General features: G+C 41.2%; 1 protein-coding gene across 4 annotated transcripts in view; it reads left to right on the forward strand.

The window, feature by feature from the left end:
- MTCL1 (microtubule crosslinking factor 1) overlaps positions 1–14,719 on the forward strand; it is a 174,461-nt gene that overhangs the window by 103,474 nt on the left and 56,268 nt on the right. For 2 of the 4 annotated variants that reach the window (XM_075585351.1, XM_075585354.1), the window contains exons 4-6: positions 5,489–5,548; positions 6,405–7,727; positions 8,481–8,633. In XM_075585351.1, the coding sequence (XP_075441466.1) occupies positions 5,489–5,548; positions 6,405–7,727; positions 8,481–8,633 (1,536 nt within the window). The remainder of the gene's footprint in view (positions 1–5,488; positions 5,549–6,404; positions 7,728–8,480; positions 8,634–14,719) is intronic. The other 2 variants (XM_075585352.1, XM_075585353.1) reach the window with 2 other exon arrangements.

The following is a 14,719-nucleotide window of genomic DNA, read 5'->3' on the forward strand; positions in this document are numbered from 1 at the left end:
GTGTGGCTTCTCTTGTAACTAGTGGATCAGATAATTAACCTTGCGTTTGTCCTAACTTTACTTGTCTGAGATTCCTTGCCTTCACATTACTTTTTGTTTAATTCATCATTTAATAGCCGGATGGTTGTATTTGATCTGTTTATTTCTTTTCTCAAACCAGAAATGTGCATGCAAAACAGCGATAATGCAGCAAGAGATACTGGCAAGAATTTATGTTTGAAAACCATGTTGCACATTTCTTTCAGCAACTGAAGGGGTTGAAGATTGTTACTCATACTACGTGTGCTTAACGTGCAATGTGTTACTGCTGTGCAAAGTGGAGCCCTGTGTGGCAAGTCAGAGAGATTTTTGTGTTATTACCACCACAGAGCAGAGAACAACTTCTCATGAGCTCCATTTCACCCAGCATGAGCACACAGCCAGAGAGGGCTGCCCCAAATAATGATTATGTTCATACTGTAAGGACCTCAATGGCAGAACGCAATTGTGTTACCTGCTGGGCAAAGTGACTAAACCTCTAGGTGATAATGAGGGGTTAGAATAGGTGTTTTTCCTCTTGGCTACCATTTTGGAGAGAAGTGGGCTTTTTAGCAGCTTGATTGTCTTGTTGGGCAAACCTCATGATAATATTTTAATAAAAACAAAATTAAAAAGAGAGCTTTCTGTTCTATGCTGGCAATATAAATGATCGATGTACAAGAAAATTAGCGTGAAACATTAATCTTTATATGGTAAAGCAGCACTGCCAAAATACTTAACCCCTTTTAAACACGTTCTGAAAAAGGCTAACTAACAAACTATGGGATGAAGCATAACAAATGTGCAATAAATAACTGTTTAAATTTACTACATTGCCCTATAAGAAAGGAGCTAACGTTGCTAAATAATCATTGAGAATTGAATACAAAATAAAAAAGTGCATAACATTTACCAAAAGAAATAGCCCCATTTCTTTCAATTAGATTAACTTTCTTTAATAAATGTGGTAGTGTGTTTTGAATCAGTTTTGCACCTGGGAAACGTTTAAAGATAGGGCATATTATAGGAGAAGGAGTGGCTCAGTGAGTAAAGACACTGGCACTGAGTTTGGACCAGGGGAACCTGGTTCAATTCCCAGTCTTGCCCTCTTGTGACCTTGGTCAAATCTCTTTATCTCCCTGTGCCTCAGGCACCAAAAACATAGATTGTAAGTTCCATTGGGCAGGGGGACCTGTGCCTGCAAATTGTCTCTGTAAAGCGCTGTGTAAAACTAGCTATACAAGAACATTCTATTATTATTATTATTATTATTATATTGTGAAACTTAATGTCCGATGACATCATCCACATGATCACACTATCCTGAGCTTCTTGTTCTCTCGGGCAGCAACTTAGTTGGAACGTATGCATTTTAACAGAAAACTCATCAGACATAGGGGGTTATGCACTAAGCAGTGATAAGTGCTTTTAAGTGAGATAAAAAGCCATTATAGCGTGATATTGCTGCTGTGAGATTCACAAAGCAGTGATTAGTCTTTTAAGTGAGAAAAATGCCTTTATAGCGTGATACTGTCTGCTATGAGATTCACAAATCAGTGATAAGTGCTTTTAAGTGAGAAAAAAAGCCATTATAGCACGATACTGCAGTGTTATCACTGCTTTGTGAATCTCACAGCAGGCAGTATCACGCAATAGACAAAAAAACAAGCGCAAAACGCAAATGGTGAAGTATATCAAAATTAATTTTAGTGTTTAAAAGAGGTAAGTATTCTGCGTACATCAGAAAAATAGAATGTAAGCATTTCGTGTAACAATACACGAGTTACCACATAGTGGACGACAGGACACACGATAGAAGGGAACGCCTCAGGTAAGTGGACCTCCGCACCCTCCAGATGTCATCTGACTCCTTGGTAATGGTTGATCTCCAGTCTCCAAACCGTCTCAGGTACACTCTCTTAATGGTCCTCGTGACGATGGAGGGAAGTCTGTATTCCAGACGGGACACACTATGTGTGCATTAGGATTACTGCTTTTATTGCTCTTTTATGCCATTTTTCGTGCTACTGTGCACACGAGATACTCTGCCGGGGTCTCCCGTTGGAGGTACGCACTGCATGTAACGTCACACCCATGCGCAAAGAGTGACGTCACTGGAGAGCGACGGGCTGTGAGGTGTGGATGCGGACACACTGCGGTGGTTTACCCGCTACTGGTAGACATTTATGGACTTAGAGACTCTGTCCTAATGCACACATAGTGTGTCTCGTCTGAAATACAGACTTCCCTCTATCATCACGAGGACCATTAAGAGAGTGTACCTGAGACGGTTTGGAGACTGGAGATCAACCATTACCAAGGAGTCAGATGACATCTGGAGGGTGTGGAGGTCCACTTACCTGAGGCGTTCCGTTCTATCGTGTGTCCTGTCGTCCACTATGTGGTAACTCGTGTATTGTTACACGAAATGCTTACATTCTATTTTTCTGATGTACGCAGAATACTTACCTCTTTTAAACACTAAAATTAATTTTGATATACTTCACCATTTGCGTTTTGCGCTTGTTTTTTTGTCTTTTGTCTGTAGCACCGTGGAGTGTTGAGCCACTCCTCTAACTGTAGCAGCAAACGCAAACCAAAGGTTTTGTATGGTTATATATATTTATACACTTTTTTCACTTCCACAGTAGGGTTGTGCCTGCATTATTGTCCCTAATTGTTTATTAAGGAAGGTTCACTTTATTTAGAGGTTTATCACAATTCAGACACTGTTCTTTTAACACAATTTGGTTTCTTTTGGGTTGCGCACTTTTTTGTTTCTTTTCACAGTATCACGCAATAAAGGCATGTATCTCACTTAAAAGCACTTATCACTGCTTTGTGCATAGCACCCAGAACACCCACTTATCACTGCTTAGTGCATGACCCCATACTGTGTACGTCATACTGTAGACCAGACTTGCATAGTCAGCTCAACAGTATCCGCTCTATAAAACCACTTTTACACACACTCCATAACGACCACATCTCCCAATAAGCAAATGACAGTATTAAAGATCAAAATGGACTATTTATTCCAGGGTGACTGAGAATAAGGTAGGAGATTTTTGTTCTTCCTTATATGGGAGTTGAGAATTATTTGCTTGCTTGTAAAAGCATGGTCTTTACTGCCAAGACTGTCAGAGAACTGCCATCATATAATACAGATTACAACAGAAACTATTTTACTGGAGCTGTAGTGGGAAGCTATTCATCAATGTACAGTATACATATTGTCCTTTTGGAAATGTTTTGATTGCACTTCTCAGTCTCAACGTATCTGGATGTTTTGCACACATTCTCCCCAATATGAATTAGTTTTGCAAACTAGGAAGTAGTTGTAGGAGAACATTCACAACACGAACAAAAGAAGAAATAGAGAAAAGAGATACAGTACAGGCCAGAGAATGGAATGAAAATAAGTTCAGGGCTGTTGCTGAGATTTATCCAAAGACCAATCCATCTCCCATTGTGTTGTGCTGGTGGATATATTTGAAGTATACCATTAACATTAAATAGTAATACAGATCTGTATTTTTAGGAAGTTGTACAAATAATTAACACTAAAAAGGTGTCTCAACTGAATATTCTAGCAACTCTACAAAGCGCTCTGTCACTTAGGCCTATGCATGAGACCTAAGCGACAGAGATCACAAGTACGCACCAAGCAGAGCATAAGGCTGAGTCCATGGTGTGGGAGACCGCGTGGAGGCGTCCGCACGGGGCGCGATCAGACTGCCTTAAGGCAGTGATCGCGCCCATAGACCACCCGGGCGGAGGCAGGAGGGGGCGCGCGTTGCGCAAGCAATCAGTTGAAACTGATTTCTTGGCGCGACACGCAGGTCACGTGAGCAGTTCGCCCAATGAGGGCGAACCAGCTACGTAACGCCCCTAGGAACGCCTCCCACAGCCCTTCGACCATGGCCAGGGAAAGCGCCCGCTTTCCCACAGCCGCCGCACGCCTTAGCGCAGGCGAAGGCACCATGGCTCGGGCCATACATAGATAGAAATACAGCATAGACTATGTCTAATGTAGATATGGAAAAGTGAATTTTACTTAGACATCCTTTAATTACAAGTTGAAAATAATCTACTCAAAATTACAAAGCATAGCTCACTTATCAAAAGCACTTTCTCTTACCCAACAGGTAAATCCTTTTATTACTGTAACTGTGCAGGCTCTTATTAACCTTCTGAGATGGACCAGATGTATTACCTGTTGTCCTGTGACACACAGCTCTTGTGGGAGATGTAGTTCAGTTAACAAAGAAACCTCACATTTATTAATGCTTGTTGAGTATTATTCTTACTCATATAATGTCAACAGGTTGAACATTGATTATCGTCAGATACTTGTTCCTATGTTTTTTGTCGCACAGAATGTTATTTTTATTTCTTACACTGATAGCGCAGATTAAGAAAGCTCAGGTTAGTACATGGACGCACAAAAGCGCAATTTCAATAATGTGTCATCTGTGATGGATGTGTTGTCCTCCCTTTCGATACAGATGATAATTGTTAATAGCAACAACAGCAACTTCATATAGCGAGTTTCTTCTAATAGGACTCAAAGCGCTTCACAATTACAGTATGGTGCGTTATAAGCAGCATTGTACATAGCATTTTTACAGACATCTGCCCAGGTGAGCTTGCAATCTATGATTTTGGTGCCTGAGGCACAGGGAGACAAAGTGACTTGCCCAGGGTCATAAGGAGCTCACACCAAACTCTCCTGCGTCAAGCAGCAAAACATGTGACATCTTATATAGTTTTTTTCCCTCAAATAAATCAGTTCTGTAGTATTAGATAATATTTACTGTCTTTTTTTAATCTTTATTATTCAACTCTAAATGCCATTTTGAATGAATTTTAAAGCATCCTTTGATTTCTATAGCAGGTTTAGTCCACCTCCCAAGTAGTGCAAGATCTTTGTAACACTTTCCTGTTTGTGATACTTTGTTGCCAGTGTTCCCAGCAGTTTGAGCTGTAAACTGTAACAATACATAATGTTACCTCAGTAATATAAGGATACATTGTAGCTGCTGAGTTACAGTAACTGAAGCAGCCAGATTACAGATTTATAACAGGAGCACCATATTGTCACATGCTTTTCATATACAAATAATACAAAAAGAAAAAGAAAACGAGGAGGGGGTGTAAAGCACTGCTGCTTTCAAACTCAGTGTCATTGTTTTCAGAAAGTATCTTTACTCACTGAGCCGCTCCCTCGGCCTGTTTAGACCTTATTATGTACACTAATCACACATTTTGTAACCAAAATTCACCTTGCTTGCTGTTACTTCTTAAACTGTACATTAAACACACGGGCAAAATAACACTGGCATCCTTAAACTGCTTGACTTTTCTTTCCACCCATATTTCAGCCGGGGATATCGTTATGTATATTCTCTCGTGCATAATTCTATATGCTGTGTGTTCTAATCCAGAACTTTGTCAATCTTTTTTCCAGAGTTCCCTGAAAAGGAGAGGTAGCAGGGAAATGCACAAAGATAAGAAGTCAGCCAGCCAGGTACTGTGATTTTAACTTTTTGGGGTCTAGTAATCAAGAAGCCATTTTGCAAAGCATTCTGTGGCGAATCATCAGTGAAGATGGCATGAAAGGGAGTGATGTGTTTTAGCTCATAGTACAATTATCCTTCTATTCAAACAAGTTGTATTTAAATATTTAATAGAGTCATTTCAGGGGTCCCTAAACACGGTGTGCTCACCCCGTTGAAGGGTACTAAAGAAATGGGAGTTGGAAGATACTCTTGGTGGCACGCTTTCTTCCAATCGCGGCTGCTCAATTCTCTATAATCTACTGTCTGTATTTAAATGTTTATGCATCTAGGTACACTTGACCTTTACATCCAATTTACATTTCTTACATTTGTCTCAGATCATTGTGCCTTGGTGAAGATGTTTCCCTTAGGCAAAAAGGAGAAATGTAACAGCCTTATATTGAAAAGTGGCTCATTCTAATCAATGCATGCACCCTGTAATTCCTAGTTCATTCCTCCTTCTCCACAACTCTTTCCATTTTCAAACTAGCACATAAAGAGCAAAAGAGACACCAGTTTAAAAAAAATCACTTGTCCTGTTCCAGTATCCAGTGTTTTCTAATATCTAAGACCTTAGGGTAGATGTACTAACCTCCGGTACTAGTTATCACACAAGTCTATGGCAGTGGGATCGCACTGCAATAACCCATATCGGAGGTTAGTTAATCCCAGTGCATGTGCCTTAAAAATATGTTGGTGCTATTTATACAATAAAAAATATCTCAGGGATCTCATTAGAATATGTTATCTACTTTAGTGTGGAAGAGATCTGCATTGCACAGTTTGTAAGAAAACAATAACTTGTTGGTATTTCTTTTTGACAAGGAGGACAGTGCTGATTTAAAATGCCAGCTCCAATTTTCTAAAGAAGAAGCAGCATTGATGAGAAAGAAAATGGCCAAACTGGGAAAAGAGAAGGATGACCTGGAACAGGAACTGGAGAAATACAAGTCCGTTTATGGAGATGTGGATAGCCCTCTAGCGACTGGAGAGACAGGTGGTCCACCAAGTACGAGAGAAGCAGAGTTGAAACTTCGTCTTAAGCTAGTTGAAGAGGAAGCTAACATCCTGGGCAGAAAGATAGTGGAGCTAGAGGTAGAAAACAGGGGCATTAAAGCAGAAATGGAAGACATGAGGTGTCAGTATGAAAAAGAGTTTCTGAGCAGAGAGTATATTTCAAGCATTCCTACCTCACCATATGGTGATTCCATGGAATCTGCCGCTGAGTTGCGTCGCCATCTCCAATTTGTTGAGGAGGAGGCAGAGCTACTAAGGAGATCCATTTCAGAGATAGAGGATCACAATAAGCAACTAACAACTGAGCTGAATAGATTCAAGTTTGGACCTGAGCAGGAGTTTGTCTGGATCGATGACAACTCCTCTAAATGCAATGGTTCAGTGCAAGAGGAACTGAAGTCAGCAAGGGTGCAGATTAATGAGTTAAGTGGTAAGGTGATGAAACTTCAATATGAAAACCGTGTGTTATTGTCCAATGTCCAGCGTTATGATCTTGTAACTCACCTGGGCATGCGAACGGCAAGTCCACGGGACAGTGATGCAGAAAGTGATACAGGGAAGAAAGAAAGTGACAGCGAGGATGTACATCTTGCTCAACCAAAGAGAGAGGGACCTATTGGTGGGGAAAGTGATTCAGAAGAAGCCTATGAGAAGACATCTGGTTTTGAGAGTGTGAAACCATCAGAGGTTGGTGACATATATTCTGCCGAACTACTTAAAATGAGAGGGGACGCACACTATTTCATAAACATAAAACGTGAGGCAGAACGTCTAGAAAGAACTGTAGATCGTCTCATCACAGACACCGATAGCTTGATCTATAATGCCAAGTTGCAGATGACAAGCGGTACTATGGAAGATGCAATAAAGAGTGGTCCAGAAAGAGGAGGTACTAATAGAGAATCAGAGCTTTTGGACAACATCAATACTACAATTAAGGGGTTCCGGAAAGAGTTACATAACTTTCTAGATAATGTTGACGAGACAGCGGAGGGCCTGAAAGAGCATTTGGTAGACATTTCTCCAATGCCTCATCTTACAGAATCTTCTAGTTTCTTGTCTACGGTGACTTCAATGTCTCGAGATTCCCCCATTGGAAATCTGGGAAAGGAACTAATTACTGACTTTCAGGTTAGTAGATGTCGCTTATTTGCAATTTTTTTTCCTGCTTCTTGTTGGCATTAACAAACAAGCACTATTTTTCCCCAGTTGATTTATTCATATGTTACTTTGAATTTTTAATAATTGCCAAAATGTTCTCAGACACCTTGCACTTAAAAGGTGATTTTTGTGTGTCATGCTCTACTGCAATAGGAAATAAATAGGATTTGTATCCATCAGCAAAAGCTACCATGAGAAACAATATTTTGTCAGTACCGCATAAATGAGTAAACGGCTATATCAGACTTAACATTTGTGTGCTTATACAAATGAATAAAGTGGGCAGCCAATAAAGCTATAGTCATTATTTTAACTTGCTGTTTATCAATATTGCATGACTAAACTGCAAACTCAATATGATTTATTAATACGGCATTGGGGAAGAAACGTTGTATGCTGATGCTTTCATGGCTTGCATGCCTGCTGTTGGTATGACACATGCACCCTTCATTGCATGCGCGTCTCATAACCAGTGTTTGCGTTCTTTTCTCCTCTTTTTTCTCTTTTTGCTTTTCAGATGTTTCAGCCCATCATTTTGCTCATTCTCTTTTTGGTTTTGTTTTCTTCACTCTCCTATGCCACCATATTTAAGTTAGTTTTCCTGTTCACGCTTTTCTTTGTCTTGTAGTTTTTTTTTCAATCGTCTACCTTACCCATTTTGTTTTTCTTTATCCTTCCACCCCCTGTCGTTTGTTTTTGTTTGTATACTGTCCATGCACCTAGCAGTCCAAACTGAGGGAACACATGGAATGGCAACACAACCATGACCATGAAGAAGATACTCACCGTCTTCTGCTTAACCATGAGTCGCATCGCAGAGCTGATGGAGACACTAAACACTACAGGCCAGGAGACAAGGGCTCTTTCAGTCTAGAGGTTAGCGATGTTTCTTCAATCACAAGGAATATGGACCTATTTATAACAACCTGCTTGTTTCGAGGGGCCATCTCTTCTAAGACCAAAACAAATGGCAGTGGGATGTTATAGGGCTAATTCCCCCCATACTTGTCTACCACCTCCCCCTACAACCCTCCTTTTTTTCCCCTGTATAGGAAGCAGGGGGTCTCCAGAGATGAACTGCGTTATTTCAGCTCAGCAGACTGCTTCGGTTCCCAAGATATTTACCAGGGAATATGCAGCCGATACAGTCCCCTCCAGTAAAAATAAATGGAGGTTTAAATCTCCAGTAGAAAAAAAGGTGTAAAGTGCGCAACTAAAACAGGATCCCACGTGAAAGAGGCAAAAAATGAGTGCTCTGATTGCCCCATAGTATAATGAAAACAAGGTAAATATGACCTAGGTGGAAAATCACTAGATTGCGTCTGCAGCCATCGTGGAGGGTGGCTCAACACCCCTACAGCTAAGAGAGTGAAACAAAAGACACAGCGCACAACGCAAATAGTCAAGTATGAAAAAATATAATACTCTATTAAAATATTAAGGTTCTGCGTACAGCAATATAAAATATACAGGCAATGAGTGGGTAGGGTTACCGCACGCTGGAACTAGTGAATCGCAGAACAAATCTTCAGCAGAGACACCAGTGGCACATCAGCAGCCGAAGACGTCCACTGGGGCACCGTCCATAGACCTCTGTGTGATCCCATAATCATCAGGGCAACAGCATGGGTAGGAGCCGATGTAAGGCCTGGAGAGAGACTGCACGAGGAAATGTTCTTGGACTGATTATAGACCCAGAGAGGGCTGATAGAGGAAGGAACTGGCCCGCTACGTCATCAGCGAGCGACCAGTGCGCCCGAGTGACGCGACCGGAAATGCGTAGAGCGATGTGCGAGACACGTTGAGCTTTCTGGACTCTATTGCGGAACCTTACATCGGCTCCTACCCATGCTGTTGCCCTGATGATTATGGGATCACACAGAGGTCTATGGACGGTGCCCCAGTGGACGTCTTCGGCTGCTGATGTGCCACTGGTGTCTCTGCTGATGATTCGTCCTGCGATTCACTAGTTCCAGCGTGCGCTAACCCTACCCACTCATTGCCTGTATATTTTATATTGCTGTACGCAGAACCTTAATATTTTAATAGAGTATTAGATTTTTTCATACTTCACTATTTGCGTTGTGCGCTGTGTCTTTTGTTTAAATCTCCAGTGTCACTTGGGCTAGTAGGGAGCCACAACATAATTTGGGGGATTTAACGCTCCATGAAGTACCGGCGTGCCTTCTGCAGTAAGTATCTCGGGAACCAAGGAGTCCCCAGAGCTAAAATGTGCATGGTTCAGCTCTGATGGCCCCCTGCTTCCTACACGTGTGAAAAGAGGGGACGTGCTCCTTTTGTTGGTTACAGTTATCTGTTCAACATTATCTTCTTTTTTTTTTAAATCAGATACGTATTATTATGTTTTAACATTTAGGGCCATCTTTCCTAAGAAGTGTGATTCCATAAGACATCCTCAGTGCTGCAAGACACCTTATAGCCATATTCAAATGAAAGGCCCTTAATGGACCATATGTAATAAATGGTATTATGACAGGTAATGGTAAAGATACATGGAGTCACTTGAATGGGCTTTAAGAGGCCATGTATGCCATGTTTACTAAGCTATGCTGGAAGGTTGTCTTATGGAGTATCAAGGCTTAGTAAATATGCCCCATATGTCTGCATGGTAACCAGATACTTTGGGGCGGTGTTATGATCTTTACCCAATTTCTTTTGTAAACTCCTACTACAGGGAGAAAGTCAATTTTCTTGATTATTTGCTGCCATTGAAAAGCATTGTGGAAAGTGGCTGCTTGATTTTTCTTTTGGATATATTTGTATTTACCTTATTGGCTCCAGGAGGGATGGGGGAGACCTGCAGTGATCTTGGATCCAGGGATTCCCCGGTTGACAATAGATTAAACATTGATTTTCCTAGACTATAAAGGAGAACAGTTTGAGCACTGAGGTGAGCCTTGCCTACGGCAGCCAATTGAAAGCTGTGACATCATCAGGAGATGAAATTGCAGCTCACTATTGGGGGCTTCTTTGGCCTCAGAACGCGTCAAAAACGAAAGTCACATTTTCCTGGCGACCATAGGGGCCCCACAGCTGGGAGCATCATGGTTGATCTGCTCGGGACCTCTCGTTTCTATTAAGCTAGAACATATATTTTTCCTTCAGGGGGAATTGCTGCTTTTAATATTATGACAGAGAGCACCAAATTAGTCTACCAAAAAATACAGCTCAACCCCGTTATGACGTGATCAGTTACAACGCGAATCCGCTTATAACGCGATGCAAGCGAGGCTCCCAATTTTTTTATTTATGAAGACTTTACAACACGATTATTGGTGTCTTAAATACTATATGCTACAATGCATACAATTGTACATTATTTCTAACGCGATCCGCTTATGTTGCAATGTGATTCTTTGGACCCCAAGCACAGCGTTATAACGGGTTGAGCTGTATGACTATCTTCAGAACAGGTGGCGGACTAAATTACTAAATGAGTCTAACAGTACAAGGCAGCTTCAGCACGTGTGGTATGTGTGATTAATGTCATCAAATGCTTCTGACACCTGTGCTATCTAATTCTACTTATCTAAATGTGTTTCAGCATGCATAATTTTTAACCTTTTACTAGTGCAAAATACCCAACCTTGTCTTAGGTGGCGTAAACGTAAAATCTTTATCAGTTGTAAGAAACTCCTTCTCAGTAGTCAAAATGGCTTAAAAACGGGGTGCTCCTGTGTCTAATTTAAAAAAATGCTGCATTGATGAACCATTGTGCAAAAGCTATTTGGATCATAGCTGAGAAAGATTAATACACTATTGATGCTTAGCCAACCAGAAGAACGAGATCAGCTTCCTAAAACGGACGTTTTTGTATAAACGGAAAGTAGAACTGTAACCGTATAAACCGAAAAGTAATGGTAATCTGGGATTACAGATGGCAACGTATTGGTACCCTGGGGTTGCAAATAAAAACGTACCGCCTGGCACCATCCCTGCACCTTCTGCACTTGACATTAACATAAGCAGAATATGGTGGTGCATTAAAAGGTAATTGTGTGTGTGTGCTCATACATCTCCCCCTGTGGCTGCTTTGCCATTGTCTGCCTTCAGTGACATCACAGGACCACGTGCTGCCCAGCGCAGCACAAGCAACAGAGAAAATCTTAGGCATTTTTTTTTTCAATTTATACTTTTTCAGAGCTATGCTAACAAATATTACAAACAAACAGATACACAATAATATTTCCAGTGCACTGTTTTTTTTCTCTACAAGTGTATATGCTTAGATAAGCACAAATGTATTTTTAGGACCTCTCAGATAAAAAAAAAATACAGATTATTTTAGGTCTCACAGCATTATGATCAAACTGTGATCTTAAGTGACACCCAGTTTGGGGAAGGGACCATTTTGGTTTAGTTTAGCAAGTGAAACTACATTGTATTGCAGTGAGTATAGGCAACAAACAAGATTTTATTTTTTATGGTTTTTCAATTTCATTGCATAGCTCTCTACAATACCACACACGCACCACTTGCACTGAATGGGTTTACATTATTTCAATACATTCATAGTAGCTGAGCAAATATTTAAGATATGCATTTGTAGGCGTTGTGGGTGGCTGGCTGTGTGATAATATAATTATGTAAGCAGAATGCCATTTTGTTGGCTTTGCATAATCATTCAGGGTTAGCATCTGAGTTTTTGTGGTCCGCGTTCACTACAGCTTCTAAACCCGAGATTAGTACTGCATGAGTAGACATAGGGCAGGATGATTGTCAGGAGTGAAGAGCCCATATAACAGTGTAACAGTGTAATCCTACTACACATTGTTTCCAAAATTATTTAATTTACACTTTACTATTCTAGAAAACCTTTGATTTCATTCACTCTGGAAAAAACCCCAATGCCACGTACAACAGATGACTTTAGAAGTCGTTTGACTTATCTGCTGATGAGGCCGGAAGCCTAGAAGCTAAAACTACATGTACTGTATGTAGCTGGTGTTCCGATGACCTCAGCTTCAAGAAACCCCACCCGGATTATGATAAAACACATCAAAACAAAACGTAATACCATCATCACACATGGCAGCGCTAGATAGCAGAACTACAGCTTAACCCATTGGGTGTAGGTGATAATACCTCTGGATCGTGGCATTATTAATGTGAGCATAGCAATGACAGGGTGTTGACAACTTAATCAGAGACAATTGCCCTCTCCTTTCCATCCCTCCGGACAAGGAATTAGACTTGTAAAGGTATTTGTCTCAACTAGTGATGAAACAATATAAAATAATATATAATAATAACGGAATCTGAACAACATGTGGCCCTCTATCGACCTGCGACGCTTGGCAGCCATTTTTAGCTCAATGAAGAAGGCAGAAAAAACAGTAACTAAACAGGTACTGTAAGTATCTCAGGAACCACGAGAGCTAAAAACAGCGGGATTCAGCAACGAAGGACCCCTCGGCTCCAATTGTAAAAGCAATGTTAAAAAACAAGCAAGCAGTTGGCATTGCTGATTTGCTGAGGTCCCCCAGTCTACGTAACTGTGGATAAAAAAAACATGGCTGGAAGGAGGGTCACCAACAGACTGCCGCAACATCCTCTCCATGCTGACGTTACAGCCGCAGGAGTGAGCCCTGACCTCACAGCCATTTTAAATCTTCCAATTTGCCCAGTGTACCCCGTGATCACCGCTCTGTAATGGGGAGGACCTCGGACGTAAAACACCCGGATTTCAGGTAAAACGTTTAAAAATAAAAAGAAGTGTAGACAGGTTTGCTTCTTTAAATTACTTTATACCATTGTCCCGTGAGTAAATTGTGCTTGTAAAATGCATGCAAATTGACATATTTTTGCTGTGAATGCCCCCTTTATCCTACTTGTTATATTTGCTGCACGTTGCAATATATTAGTTACAACAGTCATATAATAATTTTGCAACATAAAACAAACACAGGCAACATGCCTATTTTTCGCTCATGTATATGTATTTTTATAAATACTAATCTATGCATGTAGCAAGACTTACTGTCCTCGGCGTGGCAGACAAAGAGGCAAAAGTCTGCGACCCCGGGACATTGTCTGCCGCGATGGAGATGGGGGAAGTCCATGCTTCTGAATGGGAGTCCTGCAACGTTAATCCTTCGGTGCCACGACCGCCAGGGCCACACGTGGCACCGGTTGCATTAAAGCTTGCTACATCTGTATGCATCCTGCTAAGTGCGGGACAATGGATTTGCCAGGGATGTATACAAAGTGGAATCACTGTAAACTTCCAAAACTTTCATATGGAATAGTTTTTCTACAAAACGTTCTGCAGCAGGTGTAGATTGTGTGCACAACCAGCACACTCTGCCCCCACGTGCCTTTATTTGGTCTTTTGGGGATTCCCTGCCAGTCCACTCACACTGTGGACCTTATTTTGGAAAGAGTTACACAATGTGCATGCTCTAAAGCAAGTGGGAGAAAGCCGTTCTATAGCAGGTAGTTTTTCCCCAAAAAGACGGTGGAACTGTAGGGTTCTAAATAAAATAAATTGTTCTATACACCCACTAGTATTATTACTCTTCAGCCACCAACTGAGCATTATTGATCTCGCTATAAATGAGGACACTGCTAAGCCTTGTGTAATCTAAATGATCACATACTCATTACTTTGGAACTAATCAGTAAATGGATTATGCTATGGTAGCTAGGAGACAGACAAAAAGCAATGGGGCACAAAGTGCTAAGGGAAAACCTAGACAAACTAGAGTAAACTGCAGTGCTACAGATGCAGCGGCTGTTATTCGAACATTTACCTGGGTACATTTTGCGTTGTGCCGCGTGGTAGACCGAGATGGTCCGTTGCAGACATAATGGCCTATCGGATTAACACAGCAGGAGTCCCTGCTGTGTTAATCCTACCGGGGTCTACCTGTCTTTAATAGACACGCAGTAAGAGAGAGGCTGAATCAGTCACCCTAACTGCGCGCCTCTCACAGGCGATC

This window comes from Ascaphus truei, chromosome 2 (genome assembly GCF_040206685.1).
Source record: "Ascaphus truei isolate aAscTru1 chromosome 2, aAscTru1.hap1, whole genome shotgun sequence".
NCBI lineage: Eukaryota > Metazoa > Chordata > Amphibia > Anura > Ascaphidae > Ascaphus > Ascaphus truei.